We start from the raw sequence: 20,214 nt of genomic DNA on the forward strand, positions 1-20,214 counted from the left end.
GTCTGGATGTTGTTTTTGCCAGGTTGTCGTTTACCAACACCGCTGCACTTGACTTTGGCGTGACTTTGACAGACTCAGTGGGCTGGAGATGCGGTATTTAACCTTTTCCACAAGCAACTCTAAAATCTTTCCTTTTTTTATTAGTTATCCACAGAAAAGAGAACTTCTTTGCACAGTTCATGCTGAGCTGTACTGAGAGTGTATACTGTTTGACACTGTCTCCCCTCAGTGTCCATTTATTTTCTTGGATCATGAGAACGTCTGCGGGTTCTGTGTTAGACTTTTACTTGTCTGTCCAGCTTACAATCGCAGATGACAACTGGTGTTGAGTGTTCTGCATTAGAAATGATGCAAAGCTGCTCTCTTGGGCATTTTTTAAAAAGAAGTTGAATGGAGCCACTGCCACCGAGTTTCACACGGGAATTTGGATTTGGTCGACACTCACTGTAGAGAACAGGCACTGGGTCTGCAGCCAACCTGGCTTCTGTCAATGGATGGTAGTGAGAGAGAATGTGTGTTTTATGGATTTGGCAAAGACAATAATTGAGGTGTGTGTGTGTGTGTGTGTTGTGGGGATGGTTAGCAGCCAGTCACATAGTCCTTGTTCTCCAGACCGAGTACGGGCTTTGGTAGCTCAAAACACACACAAACACAAAGTCCCTGGTCTCCGTCTATCTAGAGGTCAAACCATAAAGCTCAGCCATCAGTGTCTTTGTTGAGAATAGAATGGAAAGTTCTCTGTTCTACTCATTTCTTTTCCTCCATCTCGCTCTCTCTGACCCCCCCCCCCCTTTCTTTTTCTCTTATTTTTTCTACTGACCTTCGGATGAATGGGACTTAGTGTGCAGACATAGTTAGCCGGCTGCCAAATGAAGTGTCTAATTATGAGCTGTATTATTTTCTGTGCTGCACAGGATGTGACCGGGGTAAGGAAGCAACACAGAGAAGAAGGGTAGGAAAGGGAAGAGAAAGGAGGGAGAGGATATAAAGAGAACAATGGGTGAGAGACAAACGAAAGAAGGAAAATCCAAACAAAGTGGGAGTAATAAAAAAACAGTGGAGAGTGAGACAGCACTCATTAACAGCTTCATTCTGATGCAGTGCTGTAACAGCATTAGCTCTGCATTTAGTGCGATATATTTGCTTTCATAAGACCTATTAAAGCTAGGGTAGACAATTTATTTCAGAAGCATTTTTGTTTAAATCCCAACAGCAATCAATAAATCTAATTTTTTTTCATTTGGATAATTTTTGGAAATCTAGTTGTTTCTTGCTAGTTCTGCAACGTTGCCTACCCCAAGCTTTAACAGGTGAGGACTGGTTTGAGCAACAAAAATAAAACTTATTTATTATTGATATTATTTCCTGTTATTCCCAGGTGAACAATCCTATGATGGTTCTTATAATTACAATTGCCCTACAGTATATCTCACACTCTTATGTGTGGTACGGAAATGAGTAGTTTAGTCTTCTATGGTTTTTGAATAAGTAAGGAGTCGTCACTCACTTCAGTTATACTGCTATGTGAAAATGAAGTAAATACATGCAGATTTCTTGCAATAACACAATTGATGTACCGATTTATGCTTTCCAGTCTTCTTGATGCATTACTTTCTTTCCCTAGTTGTGGCACTGCGAGTCCTGGCAGTGTATCCGCACACTGAGCGGCCACCAAGACTGTGTCCGAAGCTGCCGATTCTCCTGGGACGGCCGACGCCTCGCAACAGGAGATGACAATGGAGAGATTCGGGTGTGTATACAAAACATTCATTGTATTCCTAACCTTTCCATTTCTTTCTATCAGTTCCTGGTCTAGGAATTTGGGCTCACTAGGCCTGTTCTGCTGTTGCTTAAATGCAAAACAAGTGAAGCGGAGATATGTGTTGGAGTTATGAGGGGAATGAGGTTGTGGAATGGCATTACGTTACTGGCATAAGAAGTAATGATAATGCCTCAAACCATCTCATTTGTGGTGCATCATACAAAAATGCAATTACACCAGTCAACATTTATTCCAGACATCACCCCATAATTACATCTTTTCACTCATTTAGATAAAGTGCTTACTAATGCATCATGATTGCTGCAGTGCACAGAGGAGGGGTGAGATGAAAGGAAGGGGGCAGGGCACCTTTTCAGATGGGGGAGCGGGAGCTGGAGGAGGTGCAGGTTGTGTTGGGAAGAAGAGTGCAGGAAGAGGAGGAGATGTTTGACAGTGGGAGGTGAAGGAGAGGACTATGGCTGCCAAATTGGATCCCCAAGGCTTTTGAATCTGCACTGCTTACACACACACACACACACACACACACACACACACACACACACACACACACACACACACACACACACACACACACACACACACACACAGTATATATGAAAAGTAAGCATGTGTTAGAGGTAGAGGAGAAGATGTGAGAAAAGTCATTCAGTGGTATTCAGCCTGCAGCGATGAGTGGCAGCACTGTTATCGGTGAACAAGGGGTTAATGCCCTCTGGTGGCCTCTGAGCCGAACTGCTCCGTTATCAAGAAATGGATGAATCCATCAGATCCAATTACATAAACCACACTGAAATCTCACCCCTGTTTCTATGGAGACAAATGTGAGTCATTCCACACAAAAGCACGCCAAGCATTAAATATAGCTGTACGTGTGATGTGTCATTGTCAAACGGACATGTGAACAGTTGCATAACAGCTGCAATCGACATGATGTGCTGCTCTTGTGATCACAGAGTCAAAACCATCTTTTCATTATATACATGTGGTGCATTATGGGTAATTTCTCATAATTTTGTATACAAGCCCTCTGTGTATCTGTGCAATTTCTCTTCTCCCTTTGCTTTTCATTTTATTCAGCTTGAAGGTTCATCTTGACCTTAGAAATTTGACAAAAAAAGGTAATGGTAAAATAAATAAATAAGTTCCTATCACAAGGTCTACTTGCTTGTTTCCCCCCCGCAGCTTTCAGCCACATCTCGTGACCTTCAGAAACAGATGCTCTTTGCTCAGTTGCCATGGAGACGATTTAGTTGTTATCATGGGACGTAAGTATGAGTTTTGGTCACATCTGATGCCAGAGACCATCCTTGAAAAGAGACGGGTCACCTTCTCCCCTCGTATACGACCACCTGTTACCACATAATCTAAATTCCATACTTACTTAGGCCTTGTGGACAAAACTATCTCTTTGGCTACTGAGCAAACTCCATCTGCTGATACAGGCCACAATATTGGGCTGAAAGCACCAGAAAAACCAACCAAATAAGTTGACCTTGTAAGTTATAGGAATTTAATACCTTCTTTTTTTTTTTTTCTGTTGACAGAACAAAATGCTAACATGCAGACAAGCTAGCATAAATCCCAAAAAATATGCTTTGACTAATAATGTAAAACATGCATTTTTTTTCTGTTGAGTGTTTTACTTGCAACGTCTGACATCTTTGTTGTTTACATTTACTTTATGGTTGTTTATAATATAAGACTGTCCATTACAGCTCTGGAGCGTCAAGGATGGCTCTTTGCTGAAGATTTGTTCCCGGGAAGGTAAAGACGGTATGGACTCGCTGCACGGAGGCTGGGTGACCGACCTGCACTTCTCCCCCGACAACTCTCTTCTGGTCTCAACTGGCGGTTACATCAAGGTGTGTTAACACATACTCATACATTCAGACTCATAATCGATAGTTAAGTCATTAAGTCAATGTCTGTTATACGTGGAGTAGAAGACACAGTTTGTTAGGTAGAAATTAGTCTGTTCCAAAATTGTATATTTAGTACAAATAAATATATAAATAAAATATAAGGACAAATAAAAGGTCCCTGGCCAGGTTGGGACCAGTGATGTTTCTGTTTCATGGTATGCATCTTAGACCCCTAGGCTACCAAGACTCCCCAAAATGTAAACTTTTCAAAGAAAACAACAATAGTATTGTTATTGACCCATCCACCATTGTGTTCCTGAGCAAGACACTTAACCCCTAGTTGCTCCAGAGGCGTGCGACCTCTGACATATACAGAAATTGTAAGTCGCTTTGGATAAAAGCGTCAGCTAAATGAATAAATGTAAATGTATTGTTTGTCAAATAGAGATGTATTAGTTTTACAAATGACCTCTAAATATATGACTGTTTTTATAATGCATGATTCTATTATGTGCAGTAGATACAAAACAGACTGGTGATGCTCTTGTGTGCCACTTCCTGCCCACGCTTAAACACAAGTATACTCTATATGCATACACAATACACTTCCACAAAGTTAAACATCATAACTCCTTGACTCTGCATGCCTATATCCATGTGTATGTGAGAGGGAGAATTGTTGATTGAGATACGTTTGATGTGTCTGAGTGTAATATGCACCATTGTTGCATTAACTAGAGGAGCATTGCAGTGGTGCAGGTTTACATAAAAACACTCAACACCTGAGAGAATCGTATCAATGCCTCCTTGTGACGTGACTGGAAGTGTGGATGTGTGTGTGTGTGTGTGTGTGTGTGTGTGTGGCTCTTTCTTATTGCCTTTACTTTTACAGGAGTTGGGGTCACAGAGGGGGCAGTCTTGGCTGTGCTCTGATTGGCTATTTGCTGAGCAATGATGTAATCCTCAAGAGAGCGCAGTTCTGATCGATGAGGCTTTATATCTTAGATTACTCCTGATACTGTGTGTGTGTGGGGTTGTGTTGTGTGCGTGAATGTGTGCACGCATGCCTTTTGTATATACCTATGTGTGTGGGTCGACGGAGATGTTACTGTTGAAGGCAGCAGTTGCTGCTGTTCAGGCTTTTTATAGACATATTGCCCAAAAACACACCATAATCTCATCTAAAGTACATTCCTGTTGACAAGATCATAAAACCTGGAAATGAGCTGCAACATAATGAGAGCCCAAAATGATCTTCTTTTACTTACTAATAACATATTTTTTTCTTACTCAGAATGAGAACTGTCAGACTCGTAATTCTTTCTCAAGGTACACATAGCACATGCAGTAAAAGGGCAGAGCAAAAGCCCTCAGTAGGTTATTAAAAAGAAATATGAGGTGCTGGACAGAACACCAGACAGTGTAGCGTGACATCATACATTAGAATAGAGACTTAAAGGTTTCAATTTATTGCCTTTCGTGTGTGTGTGTGTGTGTGTGTGTGTGTGTGTGTGTGTGTGTGTGTGTGTGTGTGTGTGTGTGTGTGTGTGTGTGTGTGTGTGTGTGTGTGTGTGTGTGTGTGTGTGTGGTGTGTGTGTGTGTGTGTGTGTGTGTGTGTGTGTGTGTGTGTGTGTGTGTGTGTGTGTGTGTGTGCGCAAAAAATTTATAAGGAAATATTACTGCTGAGCTCAGAGATTTCCTTGATGCTTAAAGGAATAGTAGTACATTTTGGGAACTACGCTTTTTTGCTTTCTTGTTGAGAGTTAGATGGTAAAAATTGATATCACTCTCATATCAGTTCACTCAGTATGAAGCACCAGTCAGCAGGCCATTAGCTTAGCGTAGCATAAAAACTGAAAGCAGGGGGGAAAGCTTGCCTAGCTCTGTCCAACATAATAAAATTACAGTAATTAGTTCCTTTTTGTGCTAAACTGGTGTCCATCATCATTACATCTAACTCCAGGCAAGGAAACAAATACGTTGCTTAGATTCAGAATGTAAAAAACAAAACGATTTTTATGGGCTACATAAAGAAAATCCATTTCAGTAAATAAATTAGGCAAAAATTAACCAAACATTTGCAGTATAAATTTAAAATCCTTAGTTAACTAAAAGTATTCCTTAAATATGTGGTTGTTCAAACAATTGTTTAAAGTTTTGATCATTTCTGGCAGACTTTTTTTATTGCAATTAGTATATAGTATTTTTATTGCTCCATATGTTGAAGTGTTATTTTGGTGCGACTCCCAGGTTGATGTGTTCAGCAATGTAGATTTATACCCAGTAACTATATAGTAGTTGACTTTGCAGGATTGTTTTGCTGCTTTTTTCCATTGTTTGTTCTGGTACCTTTGGTGTTTCTTTGCTATTTGCCTCCCTTGCTGTGCTTTTCATCATAGCGTTTATTTCTTTACCAACCAAACTGTTCCAGTGATTACAGTCCACTAATGTATCCTTCGATTTGTTTATTGGTAAACTTTACAGACAGGGCTGCTCTGCTCAAAGCACTAATGTAGCACTCATCAGCTTCGTTTTCATCATCATGAAAATTATAATTATTCTGGATATTGGCTATCAGTCCATTACTCAATTTTTTTTTCTGCTCTGTCTCTCTTTGTCAGCAAGGCGTATTGACTTGATAGATCAGCATGTGAATGTGAGGAGCAGTGATGGATTATTATGCATGTCTTAAAGGGTGAACCCCTCTGAGTCCCGAGCTTTGATTGATTAATCGTGCCGCATGTCGGCCGGACAGTTATGAGAGGCCATCCTGTCTGTCATAGTAATTACCATACCATGAGTGTGTACCTCTTCTAACAGATGATATAGCCTACAGAGTGAGGAAGCATGATAATAATCTGTTTTAATTATTATTGCCAAGGCATGTCTCCATGTCTTGAAACTAAAATTTGGCAATTCAACTTGGACAATAAGTTAATATTTAAAAACCCTCTTTCATATCTTAGCTGCCCCATGTTTCTGAGTTGAATTTATGACAACTACATGTGATTGGCATTTCCATGTAAATATGAAGCAAGAATAGTGGGGTGCTCAAATAATACATTTACTGAAAAAAGAATCATGGAACGTTTTAATTATTTTTCTGTCAGTCTTGGAAAAAATCTTGGCAATCATCTGAACGTCTTCATGAGGGTATTTGGTTTGTATTTATCCTCAGCTGGTGTAAGGGAGAGATTTCATTATGGAGGATCAGTGGGATTGTGTTTAAATGTGCATTTGGATCATAGATGTAGACCGATTGATATTGAAGTTATGCTTGAATACCATCAAAGCTCTGAACAATGGCTTCGCTGAGTGGCATGAACTGGTTTTGTCCTTAGAAAGTAGAAACGTCATCACATAACTTGATAAAATTAATAGGTCATGTTGTAAATGAAGAAGAAACATAAAAATTCCATCTTTATTATATAATCAAAGCTCCTGGTGACAGACTAATGTTTGAACAAAACCACTGATGAACCAAAAGGCCTTACAGTGTTGTACTTCTGCTTCCAAGACTTAATTTAAAAAAACATTTTCTCCCAATGTACAGTTAGTTGTATAATATTGAAATGTACCAATTGTACCAAATGTATTTTTTTCTGTTTTCCTTCTTTGAAAAGGAATTGCACTTTAATGCTTAAAGCTGTAGTAATCAATATCTTTAGATTAAGTGCGGGTCAAAAGACTATGTAATCTGGAAGATGTTGCACTGATGAACCCACAGAGAATTACCATCTGACTCTGCAGCTTCTTTCAGCTATTTGTTTTAGTTTTACGATCTGCAACTTTATTGTTTTCCACTCCGCTCTCCTCAGTGCTAAGTTAGCAACTAGCTGGGGAAGATTGTTGAGCATTTAGCAGCTAAAGAGCCAGATATTTCCCTCAAGAGCTGGAGGAGACGATTGAATATTGGATTTGTATTGGTCAGATGGCCAAAAACCCGACTCCCAAGGAATGCTAATACACCTGTTTACGAACATGTTATCTACAACAACTTGATAACATGATATGTCAGTGTTGTGTTTATGGCCATAAACAAAAGAAATAACCAAAAATTACTATCGCTTTAAAATGTTAAATGTTCTAAAATGATGTTTTATGGCATGTTGTGGAGCATTGTGTCCTCTTGTTTGAGAGTTATTTTATAGATGTGGGATAGACGTTTGAGGCCCAACTTTATTAGACTGCACAAATGAACAATAACGGACAGCTCTAAGCTGAATTGTTTTGCATATATGGAAGAACAAAGAAAGAATCCGTGGCAAATCCGTTTTAGGGGCTATTTATAAATACCAGCAAGATAAGATTAATTTGGATTATGTGTTAACATAAAAACAAGCCCTTTAAGCATTGTTTGTGTAATTACTACAATGATTATTTGATCGATTATAATCTAGAAATTTTCTCGTTTCCCTGGAACACACAGTATTCAGAAAAGGTATTACAGTCTTCTAAAATATCCTTACACAAATACTAACTATGAAATATGTTACGTATGCGCTGAGCCTCATTGCTGTGAAAGTATTCCTGGAAAATAATTATTTGAAAAATAAATAACAATAAGAAGAGCAGAGCAGGAGTAGACTTTTTAGCTATCAGACCCTCTTTGCTCACAGCTCTAAACATCAGAAGCCTCTCCTAGAGAATGACTCTGTGTTGCTGTTGCTGCTAAACAGGATGATGTTGTTATTGGTCGGATAAGAGCAGCAGAAGCGACAGCGGGTGATGTCTCCTGTGGTTCTCCCTCAGTTGATGGGCTGATATGATGCAACGTGAGGCTTATAGCGTGAAGAGTGCTTATTGTTTGCCTCTTTCTATTTGTCTCTTTGGCTCCCCATGTAGAATGATGTTTTCTTGTTTGTCCCAGTGTGGTTTTATACTTGTCCCTGTCAGTACTGCCTTAATCATCTCTCAAGCTCCTCTTTTTCTCTGCCTCTCTTGTTCTTGTTCAGTTTTATCACTCTCTTCCCTCTCGGTATGGTCGGGTGAATAGTGTGAGTGTAATTAAACGCAGCGGGCTATTGTGTGGGGGTGTATTTGCTTGTCCAATCCCCTGTTGTGTGTAGGTACCTGTGTGGAGTGTTTAATTATACATTTCTTTCGCTTCTTATCTTTTTACTTTACATAATATAAAAATACATAACACATGGACTTGTATTGGTGCATTTGATTGTAAAATTGCAAGCATACTTGTCTGTGAGCAAGTACAACGTGTGTGTGTGTGTGTGTGTGTGTGTGTGTGTGTGTGTGTGTGTGTGTGTGTGTGTGTGTGTCAGAGTGTGATAAAGTGGTGTGGTCCAGCCCTCTGAGAGAGGCTGTTACACCCTACACTGACTCCCATCAGTTCTCTTTTCTTCTGCTCCAGGTCCTGCCAGGAAATGCTGTACCTGTCTCACACCTGGCCTTGACAAACACACACAACCACACACACTTACGGAGACACACACTCTCCAAACGCCGATGACACAATCTGTCACAGTGCCATGATCCAAGAGGGAGGTGGCAGGTGTGAAAAGGCTCATCCTGACTGCACGAACACACACACAGGCTCAGAAGCCCAGAATAATTCACACCAAGTCGTCATGTCCCAAACAAAACCGCAAAGCACCAAACTAATTTCTTTCTATAAATATTGACACAATCTTTCTAATTGTACCTATGTGTTATATCATGACCACTTTGTCCGATTCAAAAGTGTCTTTATTGACTGACTGGGAGACATGAAAGGCTTGTCCTCATTTAGTCTTAATCAAAATCTCTGGGTACTCTAAGGTTTCTGTTTCACTGAGCCAGCCGTCAAAAGCCAGGCTCATGTGCCATCTCATCAGCAGGAGCGGCACATCTGTTCTGTTAATCCTCTTCTCTTAATTTAATAGGACTCACTGATGCAACCATCACACCGCTATTGATTTATATAAAAAAGAAAATGGAGAAGAAGAATCCTTTAACCATGTGGGAAAATTGAGGCGAGGCGATTTATAAAAAACTAAGTAAGATTACTAATTTGGTCCGTTAACCTTGAGCAAGACACTGATACCCCACTTTCTTGCTCAGTAGTGAATTTGTACCAGGCAACTCTCGGGTGTGAATGTTCTACTACATTTCACATAGGCCCCTATAACTTTCTATTATGATGACAGTATTGTGTCTGAGCTGCTTTGGTAAAACATTTCCTGAAAAGCAAACATGTTGCTATGGCCTTTCACTTATATCACCTGTTACTGAATCTATCTATTATACGGCTATTTGAGCAATTCAGCAGACTTCCTTTCAGATCAGACACACAATATACTGTACAGTGCAACGCAGTGCAGACTCTAGTACACATTCCCAGTCATGTGTCAAATTTGGTAATCTCTTGTGTTTAGTATCTTTTCTCCTTCTCTCTTTGGCTGTCTGAAAACTTGATGTACAATTTTAAGTAATTTTGACTTTCTGCACATCGTCACTTCCTTCAGTGATGAGAGGTCTACAGCAAAGATGAGGTTTAGAGGAAGCCTGCATTTTTTTATTTTTTTTTTTGGGCAGCCACAAAACTTGGAAAATGTGTTGTAACACTGTACCTAACCTCCCAAGGATTACGTGGTAGTAAAAAAACATGTGTTTACTGTTGTGGAAATATAAGGTGACGGAGTTCCACATCAGTTGTGTGTGCTGAGATGTGACCCCCAGGGGGAGCTTGTACTTCCTTGCAAAGCGTTTAAGTACAAATGTGGTGTCAAACGTGTTGCTGGCTCTGTTTTCAGTCTACTTTGTTTGTGTTGTCAGCCGGGACAGGCGCGGCCCGACAAGCTGATCCGCTTCTCAACAGCAGAACGCACAGAGTCTCTCTGTCCATAAGACACAGGAGTTACCTGGATATTGTGTGTAGAGGGCGCATACAAAATACAATTTGAGTGTTTTGTCACACTCCTCTTCGCACCTGCTTTTAATGCTGCCTTTATGTTTATTGGTGAGTACCTGTAATTGACTGCGTTTAACAAGTGTTTAACAGTGCAAAGTTTTGTGGCAAAATCAATTCATTTTGATTGAATGCTGTGATTAATTGAGTGGATTTGCTCCTGAGGGCAAAGTGAATTGTGACACGTGAAATTGCACCATTGACCAATAGCAAACTCAAAGTCCAGTTCCTTGAGTGTAAGGAGTGCCAGAGAGTCCAAAATGGAGGAAGCTATTGTAATACGTGGTGTGTTTCACCTACCACTTTTATTTAAAATCTCTTTTGCAGTATACATTGCATAAACTTAAACGGGCTACATAACAGCTAGTAAGAAAGCTAGGTCGGCGAGCTATTGTTACCATGATTGTGACTGACTAGCACTAGCTTGTTTCTGGCTGGTTAGTTTGTTAGTAATTAGGTCATAAGCTACAGTAGTTCGCCAACTACTGCTGCAAATACTCCTTACCTCACCAAGCTTCTAACACCTTTTTTTTGCAAGGACGCATACATGAGTACAGCATGCTTGTGCATCTACACTATTGTCCTCGTGTGTGCTAGCAGAACACAAGCTACAACAAAAGAGGGACCTGCCACTATATTTGATTTAAAAAAAAAAACAAAACAGGGATACCAGGTTGAAACCTGAGATGTAGCTGATGCCTAGATGATGTTCAACCTAGTCAAGAACATGTCAGCTCTTAACTTTGACAGAACTGCAGCAACACGCAGTTGCTTTTCTTATTCTCTCCTTTTTTCCCCCCCTCTCACACAAAGTCACACACCCACATGTTCACACACTTGACATTCAGCTGCAGCTGATTCAGAACGCTGCTGCTCGAGTCCTCACTAAGACCAAAAAGGTGGATCACATCACTCCAGTTCTGAGGTCTTTACATTGGCTTCCTGTATGTCAAAGAATTGGTTTCAAAATCCTGCTGTTAGTTTATAAAGCACTAAATAGTTTAGGGCCAAAATACATTTCCGATCTTCTGCTTCGTTACGAACCATCCAGACCTCTCGGTTCGTCTGGGGCAGGTCTGCTTTCTGTCCCCAGAGTCAAAACTAAACAAGGAGAAGCAGCATTCAGTTATTATGCTCCGTATATTTGGAACAAACTCCCAGATAACTGCAGGTCTGCTGAAACTGTCAGTTCTTTTAAATTAAGACTGAAGACTTTTCTTTTTACCATTGCTTTTAATTAAATATTTCCATTTAACTCTTTTAACCCTGATTGTAACACTGTAACTTTTATTATATTTTATGTTGCTTTTAAACTTTTTTTATATTTCCGTGTTGCTTTTATGTTTTATGTAAAGCACTTTGTTATTACCTTGTTGTTAAAATGTGCTATACAAATACTCCTGCCTGCCTGCCTGCCTGCCTGCCTGCCTGCCTGCCTGCCTGCCTGCCTGCCTGCCTGCCTGCCTACATACATACACACTTCCAAACAGTGTATCCCCAGATGGATGGGAGTGTTTTAGATGACAGCTCTCCCCTGCCACAAGTGTTGTCAGACATCACTTATCAGCGAAGCCAGAGATGGAGGAGAAAGAAACACAATTTCACCTTACCTCACTGTCTCTGAGTTCCCACCAGACCTGCTCTTTGTGTGGTCTCCTCTAATGTTATCTCTCTGTTTCACACCTTCGTTTGTTTTTATTTTTTCCTCTCTGCTGTCATTTTCTTTGTCTGTCCACTTTGGTGACCTTATTTCCCTCGCTGGAAGCAAATGCTCTCAAGCTTTTTCGATCTTCACACATCTGCACTATGGTTCTCTCTGTGATGCTTTATAAAATGATGCTTGCTTTGTACAATAGGCCGGGGTAAATCCATTTCTGAACGCTGGAGATTGCTTTCACCTGTCAGGTCTCGGTTTGTCTCTCTTCTGCTTTCTCAGCCTGAGCCATCATCGGTAAGCGCATCTTAATGACGCCTTGGCGTCTAATGGACTGTTACAGTCAGCACTGCATCACTCTAAGCAAGACTCAAAGTGATGCAGGGAAGGAGGGTAGGGAGATGTGATGAAATGAAGGAGTGAAGGTTGCGCTGACCTTCCCTCAAGAGACATTTGATGGACGGAGTCTGTCAAAGATTAAGAAACTGTTGCGTAGCAGCAAGCACTTCGGGACTGAGCGAAAAGGACAGAGTGGAAAGTAAATTCAGTCCCCTCTCTGAGGGATAGATGGGTTATCGAGCAGTCAAGATTCTTGTGTAATGAGATTGACTAAGCCATAAGTAAATGTGTCTTTATTCTCCCTCGCTGGCAAAGATCTCAGTGATTTCTCTCCAGGCTAAAGATCAGTCAGTCCAATCATTCATTAGTCTTTCTCAAGCTAGAATTATGTTGCCTCCAGTTGTCTCCGTATGAGGTCCTTTTTTTGTTTTAGAATTCATAAATAGGACTTGTCTTTTGGTTGGAAATAACAACAAAGCAGGCAATGTTTGCAACATCATTATTATTTTATTTTAGACACCAAGTACCACAGAGTTAGTTTGTGATGTAGTGTCAGAGCAAAGAACGACCATCAGGCATTGTAGTTTGTTTTAAATAACTGATTTTTCTTAGTTTTGTCAGCCAACCTTTGAGGAAAAGGCTGCAATTAGAAACATAGAACAGAGGTAATGACCTGCGAGACGATTCAAATATTTATTATTTTTCCATTTTTTGTTTTTTACATAGATTGCATTATAGAAATGTAGGACCACACCTTTGCTACAGAATCTGATCAGTATAATTACATAATCCCACTGTGTTGATAAAATAGTGACAAAGTCGGCAGTCCTTTGGTGAATAGCTTGGTTATAAATCTTACAGTGGCCACGGCAGCTACTCCTTTGTTATTCTGATAAATGTCAAGTCTGTTTTATTTGTATAGCCCAAAAATTGCCTCGAAAGGTTTACAGTATACAGCACGTGACACCTTCTGTCCTTAAGGGGCCAGTAAACGTCTTAAGTGGTGGTGGTCAAATAGCTGCGGGAAAAAAACCCTACCCCATACCTTTCTGACGTTGGATTAGGGCAGTCCGTGTTCGAAAATTTCTATAACTTTCTAGAACCGACGATTCGACAGTCACACCCACTTCATGCCGTGACTGGTTAGCTTTTGTTTTATTTATTACTAATGATTGCTGTCACTTTTCATGTGAACAAACAAGTGCAGCACTCTGAATATCTTTTAGGACTGACTGTCTGAAAATGTGCACTGGTATCCCCCCCCCTTATTCTAACAGTTACAAACACATCTCCCTCTCCCCCTGCCTTTAAGTGTTACTGTTGAATAGCCTGTTGTAAGAATTTGTTCTGATCGAGTATACCCCCGGCCCATAGACCCTTGATCCAAATAAGGAAAAACTCTCCCAAAAACCCTGTAACAGGTAATAATGAAGAAACCTCAGGAAGATCAATGTAGGAGGGAACTGTCTTTGAGGACAAAAACAGACACATACAGAAAGGACCAAAGTACTTGCGGTAAAATTAGAAGTTGGAGAAACAGCTTGACAATATTGGGTAAATAAAGTGCAAACATACACAGTATGCAAAATATGGATCACAGAGACTGAATGTCAAACAACTCGACTTGATAATGGGTGAATCCACATCAAAGTTGGCCCTTTGTCAAAAATACATTTTATTTTTTATAACTGCTTGAACACTTACTGCAAAAATCCTGTTTGCACAAAAACGGTGAGCAAAATGCTACTTCACATATGTTCAATTTTCCCCACATAGAGAAATGCCAGTTTTAGACTTCAGATTTACACAGACAGTTTCTTATTTCTGCCACTCAAACGATATGTCAAAACACACTCCGAGCCTGTGTTTCAAGAACACAAACTCACATTCAGACCCAGGTGGTTTAAGAAAAATCGTGGCAGGCTTTTGAAGTCAGCTGCACTGTAAAACTGCCACATCTGAATTGGACTCGGCACAGTTCACCTTTCAGTGTCACAGTTTTACAGTGTTTTTTAATCCCCTTGGGTCTAAATGTTAGCTGCACAGGACAGGCCGGCAGGAGAGTTTTGACACATGTCTGATGCTGTAGCAAAGAAGGATGCTACTGCAGTGTCAGTGTCTAGTTTGTTTTTTTACATTTTGTTAAACACATGAAAACAGGATGCTTTATGAATAGTCTATTAATATACTTTAGCATTTTATTAATAGCTGCGTCAGTTCTTGTGGCAACTTGGGAGTTAGCTGGCTTTCTTTTTTCTCTTTTTGTCAGCACTGCTTAGCAAAAAACTTGGACACATTATTTGCAGCAGCACTGACTGAATTCTTACAACGGGTTCATTTACATTTCATCTGATCTCCCAGTAGCACTTCCCTGTACATTGATTCTTTTGCATTTGAGTGGCAACATACCAGTGGCACCCCTTAGCTTTTACTTTTTTATCTCTGCACACCCACCTCCTTCAACATTGGTCCAGAGATGGAAATAACACCTTCAGATGACTGCTGTTTCTGAGAGGACTTGTATGTAAATGAGACTGTGTAACAGGCCACCGCGTTGGTTCAGGCAGCATTCACCATTTTAATTTCATTCAATGCCTTTCTTCCATCATGCTGTTTCAGAAGTAAGCACCCCGCAGTGCTGCTCCAGCGTAGCAACAGACCTGCCTCTAAAAATACCTACACACACTCATAAGATGTAAAACAGACCCTGAACATGCATTTATCTTTCTCTCTTGAATCTACTGTTCAAATTTTTTTTTCATCGTTTCCTCTTTTTCTTATCCCAGCGACTGTAAAAAGAAAGAAAGAAAGCATATTTTAACATGCACCCGCTCCTCTTCATGTGGTCAAAATGCAGCCAGAGTAGAAATGTTTTCCATAGGTCCTTGACTCTGCGTTTGCATTCACAGTCATTCGTTTCCACATGAGCCAAAAGTAAGAGTGAAGAACTTTGAAAGAGTTAATGTCGGAACGAACGTGACCTGGTTTCTGTGCTCTTGTTGTCTGGCTTGGGGTATAAACACAGGCTGGTGCAATATTTATCTGTCTCTGGGAGTCAGTTGTTTCCACTGCATTGCTCATTAAGCCAGGGTTAATTGTGTCTGGCTGGAGAAGAAGGGCCTTTTGTTTGTGTGTGAATCACACAGAGATGAAATGAGGCAGAGTGGAGATGGGAGATCAGTGATTGAGGTGTGGGGCTAGTGATGCAGAATGCATGGATACACAGACTGACTAACTTTCTCTTACTCTGTCTATTATACTCTTTGTCCATTTGTCTTACTATGGCCGTTTTTCACACTGGACTCTTTTATTTGAATCTCAATCCTTGCAAACCCACTGTTCCACCTGTGTTCTGTTTGCTGTTTCCAGTGTTGGGGAGTAACTAATTACATGTAATTTAGTTTGTCATTTTATTACAAAATACATGTAACTGTAATCTGTTAACAGTTACTGGGAAAACGTCTAATTACATTTGTTGCTTTGCAAGTTTTTCATGTGCTCGTGTCTTCCTTTGCCATTTCCAGCGACGGCTGTTTAGTAAAGTTTGATGCCATTCTGATGCTTTTGATTGATTCTCCTGTTTGAATTTGCAGTGAGTTCTGACTGCAAACGAAATCACTACAGTTTGACTGAATCTTCCTAATGGACCACCTGGTTCAGTGATCTGAGAGCAGGTCTTCTCCTTTTGATCTTTATCAGTTCCTTCTCGGTCTCTCACTCGCATTACTTTTTTTCTCTTACTCCCAAGCTCCTCGTTTCCCCCCAGGCAGCTCAACCTTTCCCTCTCACTTTTGACGCTTCTTGTTCTCTCTCTGTTTTGTCGTATCTCTCTCTGCTGTTTTCTTTTTATGGATCTGTCTCCCTCTGTCAGTGTGCTGTAAGGACTGAAGGAAAAGAGAGGCTTGAGAGAGAGAGAGAGCGAGAGAGAGAGAGAGAGAGTGCAACAACCTCTTTAATCCAAGGATGTGGTGTTGCTCTGTTTCAGGTTTCCTGCTCCCTACAATCCATAATCAATTTCACTAAATAAAGGAATGCGGGTGACAAACTGAAGAAACAAAGAAAGACTGTGTGTGAGGGAAAGATGTGTAGAGGATTGTCTGAGCATCAATATTTCAGTGGATGGAACCTTGGATGAATAATTCAGCCTCAGTGTCACGCTGTTTCCCTCTCCACAAGACTCTTGGTCTGGTCTCTCTCTCTTTCTCTCTCACACTCACTCACTCTAAATCCTTCTTTTTTTTGCTCTCTGAAATGGAGGTGGCCTTACAAAATCGCCTGAATCTACTCCAGCTGGTATCCCCTTTTTTTTTTTATCGCCCTCTCCTCCTGCCTCCATCCATTGTGTGCATCCTGCCGGCTGTAGAGTATTTATAGGTATTTTTTTTATAAAACATAGAAACTGTTCCCCTATTCCCCCTGCCCTCTGTATCAGAGCTATTTATGTAAGAGGAAGATGAATTGCTTCCCTCCGCCCCTTCTGAAAGATGCAACTGTGCGCTCACACACCTAAGCATCGCTCAAGGCTCTCCTCATAAGAACACAACATGGACAGGTATTTCCCTTATGTAATCGGTGCGGTAGCTCGAATAAGCAGACCTATTTAGCTTCAGGAGAGCCAACGGTGAGGGCCTGTCGGAGCAGATTTTGTGTTCCTCCTCCGTTTGCTGAAATTAATCAGGGCTACTCTGATTCACTATCCCATATCATGCCATCCCGGCTTCCCCAGATGTGATTTTGACCCGTGTGCATGTGAGCGTGACACCGAGCGGGAGCTTATCTGAACATGCAGAATAGCGTGGCTTTATAAATAAGTATTTCCTTTTGTCTCTTTTATTTAGTTTTTATTTAGTCTGCTGGCTTAGAGATCCCTTGTTGATTGTTTTTTTTTATGTTCTTTTTCTCATTTATTATTTGACCTTTCACTTGAACTTCTTGTTCTTTGCTTGAGAACTGCTATGTAAATAAAATTATTTAACTTATTATTAGATTACAGTAGATCGCACTCTTTGAAATTAGGGATTTCAAGACTTAAATCACTAATTCTTGTCAGTTATGTTCAGTTATTTATGAAAAATTCAAACAAAATGCATTTGTAAAAGAAAACCACTTCATTCCACTGAAAGCCAATTGATAATACTGATTTATCTCTCACCCTTATACGTGTCTTCATCTGGGATTGGTGTAAATTTAATAAAAAAGGAAGTCATAAAGGGATACCAGCCATTATATGGAATAATATACCTGTATTCCTCTTATGGATTTTAAATGATTATCAACACATTTAAATTAAGAGTGTGACATTTTGCTAATGCATTCGTGTTTTTCTCAATAGTCACACGTGTGTGTGTGTGTGTGTGTGTGTGTGTGGTTGTGTGACTACCTTGCATTGGTATTCATATAACGTAGAGCTGAACATTGTCATAAATCCATGGAGTTAGTTTCAGCAGCCTCAGCATAGAAGGACACGAAGACGCTGCGCTGGATGTTTAGACATATTTCTGGCCTCCGTAAAGAAAAACCAAGATGGTCACACTTGTAAACACGCCCAGTGGTGTTGTCCTCTAAACAACAACTCAGAAACACACACATACTGTGTAGTCATTTAGTGTTTAAGTGCATCACTACCTCTCCCATAAATCAATGGTCCCACAGTGATGGTGGTGATATCAGCACATCAGCCATCTGCTCTGAGGACGGACACACACACACACACACACACACACACACACACACACACACACACACACACACACACACACACACACACACACACACACACACACACACTGCTGTTTTTTCCCATAAGAGAGAACAAACCCGTATGGAAAGAAACTTCTTGTGTGTAGCTGTTATGATAAATGTGTTTTTCTGTTTACAGCATCTTTACACCTTTTAATCTGAATTTGCTCCTTCGTTTAGTGCACCTCTCTGTGTGTGTATATGCCTTCTATCTTTTACCTTTCCCCCCCTAGGGCACCTTTTTCTGCATTTTCCCCTTTTCTCTTTGTTTCTTACTTCCTCTGTCTTATTTCTGTCTCCCTCTCATACAAATGCATAAATAAATGTATGCCACCTAGTCTAGTCTCATCACCTTTCCCCGGTGTAAATGATTCAGTAGTGATTTTTCACATTTTCTCTTCGCACCTTTCGCTCTGTCTCACCATCGAGCCTACTGACTCTTTTAAAACATTTTTTCTGCACCAACTCTTTTCTTAATGCGTCGCACCACTTTGCTAATCATTTTTTATAACAAGTTGAAGTTAGGGAGCGTTTTCCTCTCTTATTTTCAGTCCTTTGACAGGGTTTCGTCATTCATTCGTTGCCTGTGTTTGTTGTGGATGTCAGGATTTGTGTGGTGAGCAGGTTGGTGCAAGCTAGGCAGGCTAAACAGGACAACACACTGCAATGACTCCACAAAGGCTAAACAGAAACACCAGGTATATATACATACGGACTAACGAGCTGGGAGGAGACACACAGGTGAGGGACATGAGGCTGACGAGACACATGCAGGCAGAGAGATAACTGGGGGAACAGACGGAAAACTTGACAGGCAGACATGGGGCAAGATAACAACCAACAGAAGAACACAGACCAGGAGTAAACACTTAAGACATGAACTAATGTACAGGACTAAGAACTAAGACACCGAACTAGGAACTAAGAGACAAGACAGATACTAAGTAACTTAAAGATGCAGATGAATAATAATAATAATAATAAAGGCTACACAGAGACTAAAGCAGAATGATCAAAATCAGATTAATTAATGAAATCGGGAGAAATCGAGAACATAAATAGACATCTAGCAAACAGACAGAACTCAAGCATGATGGTACAGAAACTAATACACGAGACTGGAACGGAACCGAGATCAGGAAAATACCAAAACACCAGCTGACGGATAATAACCAGATAAACAATAACATACACTACATAACAGATGGAGAAAAGACTGAAATAACAAAACTGAGAACTACACAATGCAGGCACACAGCGTGACAGTGGGATTCGGTTTTGTTGTTCGTCAACCCTCCCTCATCTCAATCTGTGTGTGTGTGTGTGTGTGTGTGTGTGGGCATCGGAGTATTATTTCTTTGTTTGAGCTGTCAGTGTTTTGGCAGCCGGCAGCCATTTTTCCTTTCATTCCGAAGCAATTACACTTTAACCAAGTGTCTCATTCCCTCCTGTGATATCTGCTGTGTGTACCCTTGATTTACCCCTCCACCTTACATCGATCTCACCTTTATCTTGTCTATCTTTATCCAGCTACACATCTCTCTGATCCCTCTCTCTCTCTTTTATGTTCTTAACCTTCACACCCAGACTACTTTCATAATCTCCATTCGTCTTTATAATTGTAACAAAACCATACATGGTGACATTCACTTTTTAAAGTGGATGCGGATATGATGCTGTTGGTATCATTGTATGACCTTGAAAAGTTCTTTGCTCAGACTTGAGAAGAAAACCACCCATTATGTCTTTTTTGTCAGTACGTAGTTGTAGAGTCTGTGTTACTGGTGCGGTGTCTTAGCATGCATCTTTAATTATTGATTATAGATTACATATTATTACATAGATTACACATTATAGATTCTCTATAATAACCTGATGTAACTTGTCTGAGTTGACCTTTTCACACAGTCACCCTAAAAATCGCATAGGTCAC

The 20,214-nt window shown here is 40.4% G+C and overlaps 1 protein-coding gene across 5 annotated transcripts in view; it reads left to right on the plus strand.

Annotated features, from left to right (window-relative positions):
• Window positions 1–20,214, plus strand: part of apaf1 (apoptotic peptidase activating factor 1) — a 50,111-nt gene that overhangs the window by 24,318 nt on the left and 5,579 nt on the right. For all 5 annotated transcript variants that reach the window (XM_038738687.1, XM_038738690.1, XM_038738689.1 and 2 more), the window contains 2 exons: window positions 1,625–1,750; window positions 3,499–3,645. In XM_038738687.1, the coding sequence (XP_038594615.1) occupies window positions 1,625–1,750; window positions 3,499–3,645 (273 nt within the window). The remainder of the gene's footprint in view (window positions 1–1,624; window positions 1,751–3,498; window positions 3,646–20,214) is intronic.

Source organism: Micropterus salmoides, unplaced genomic scaffold, assembly GCF_014851395.1.
Source record: "Micropterus salmoides isolate LMB-PRFRI ecotype aquatic unplaced genomic scaffold, ASM1485139v1 Ms_hic_scaffold_23, whole genome shotgun sequence".
Lineage (NCBI taxonomy): Eukaryota > Metazoa > Chordata > Actinopteri > Centrarchiformes > Centrarchidae > Micropterus > Micropterus salmoides.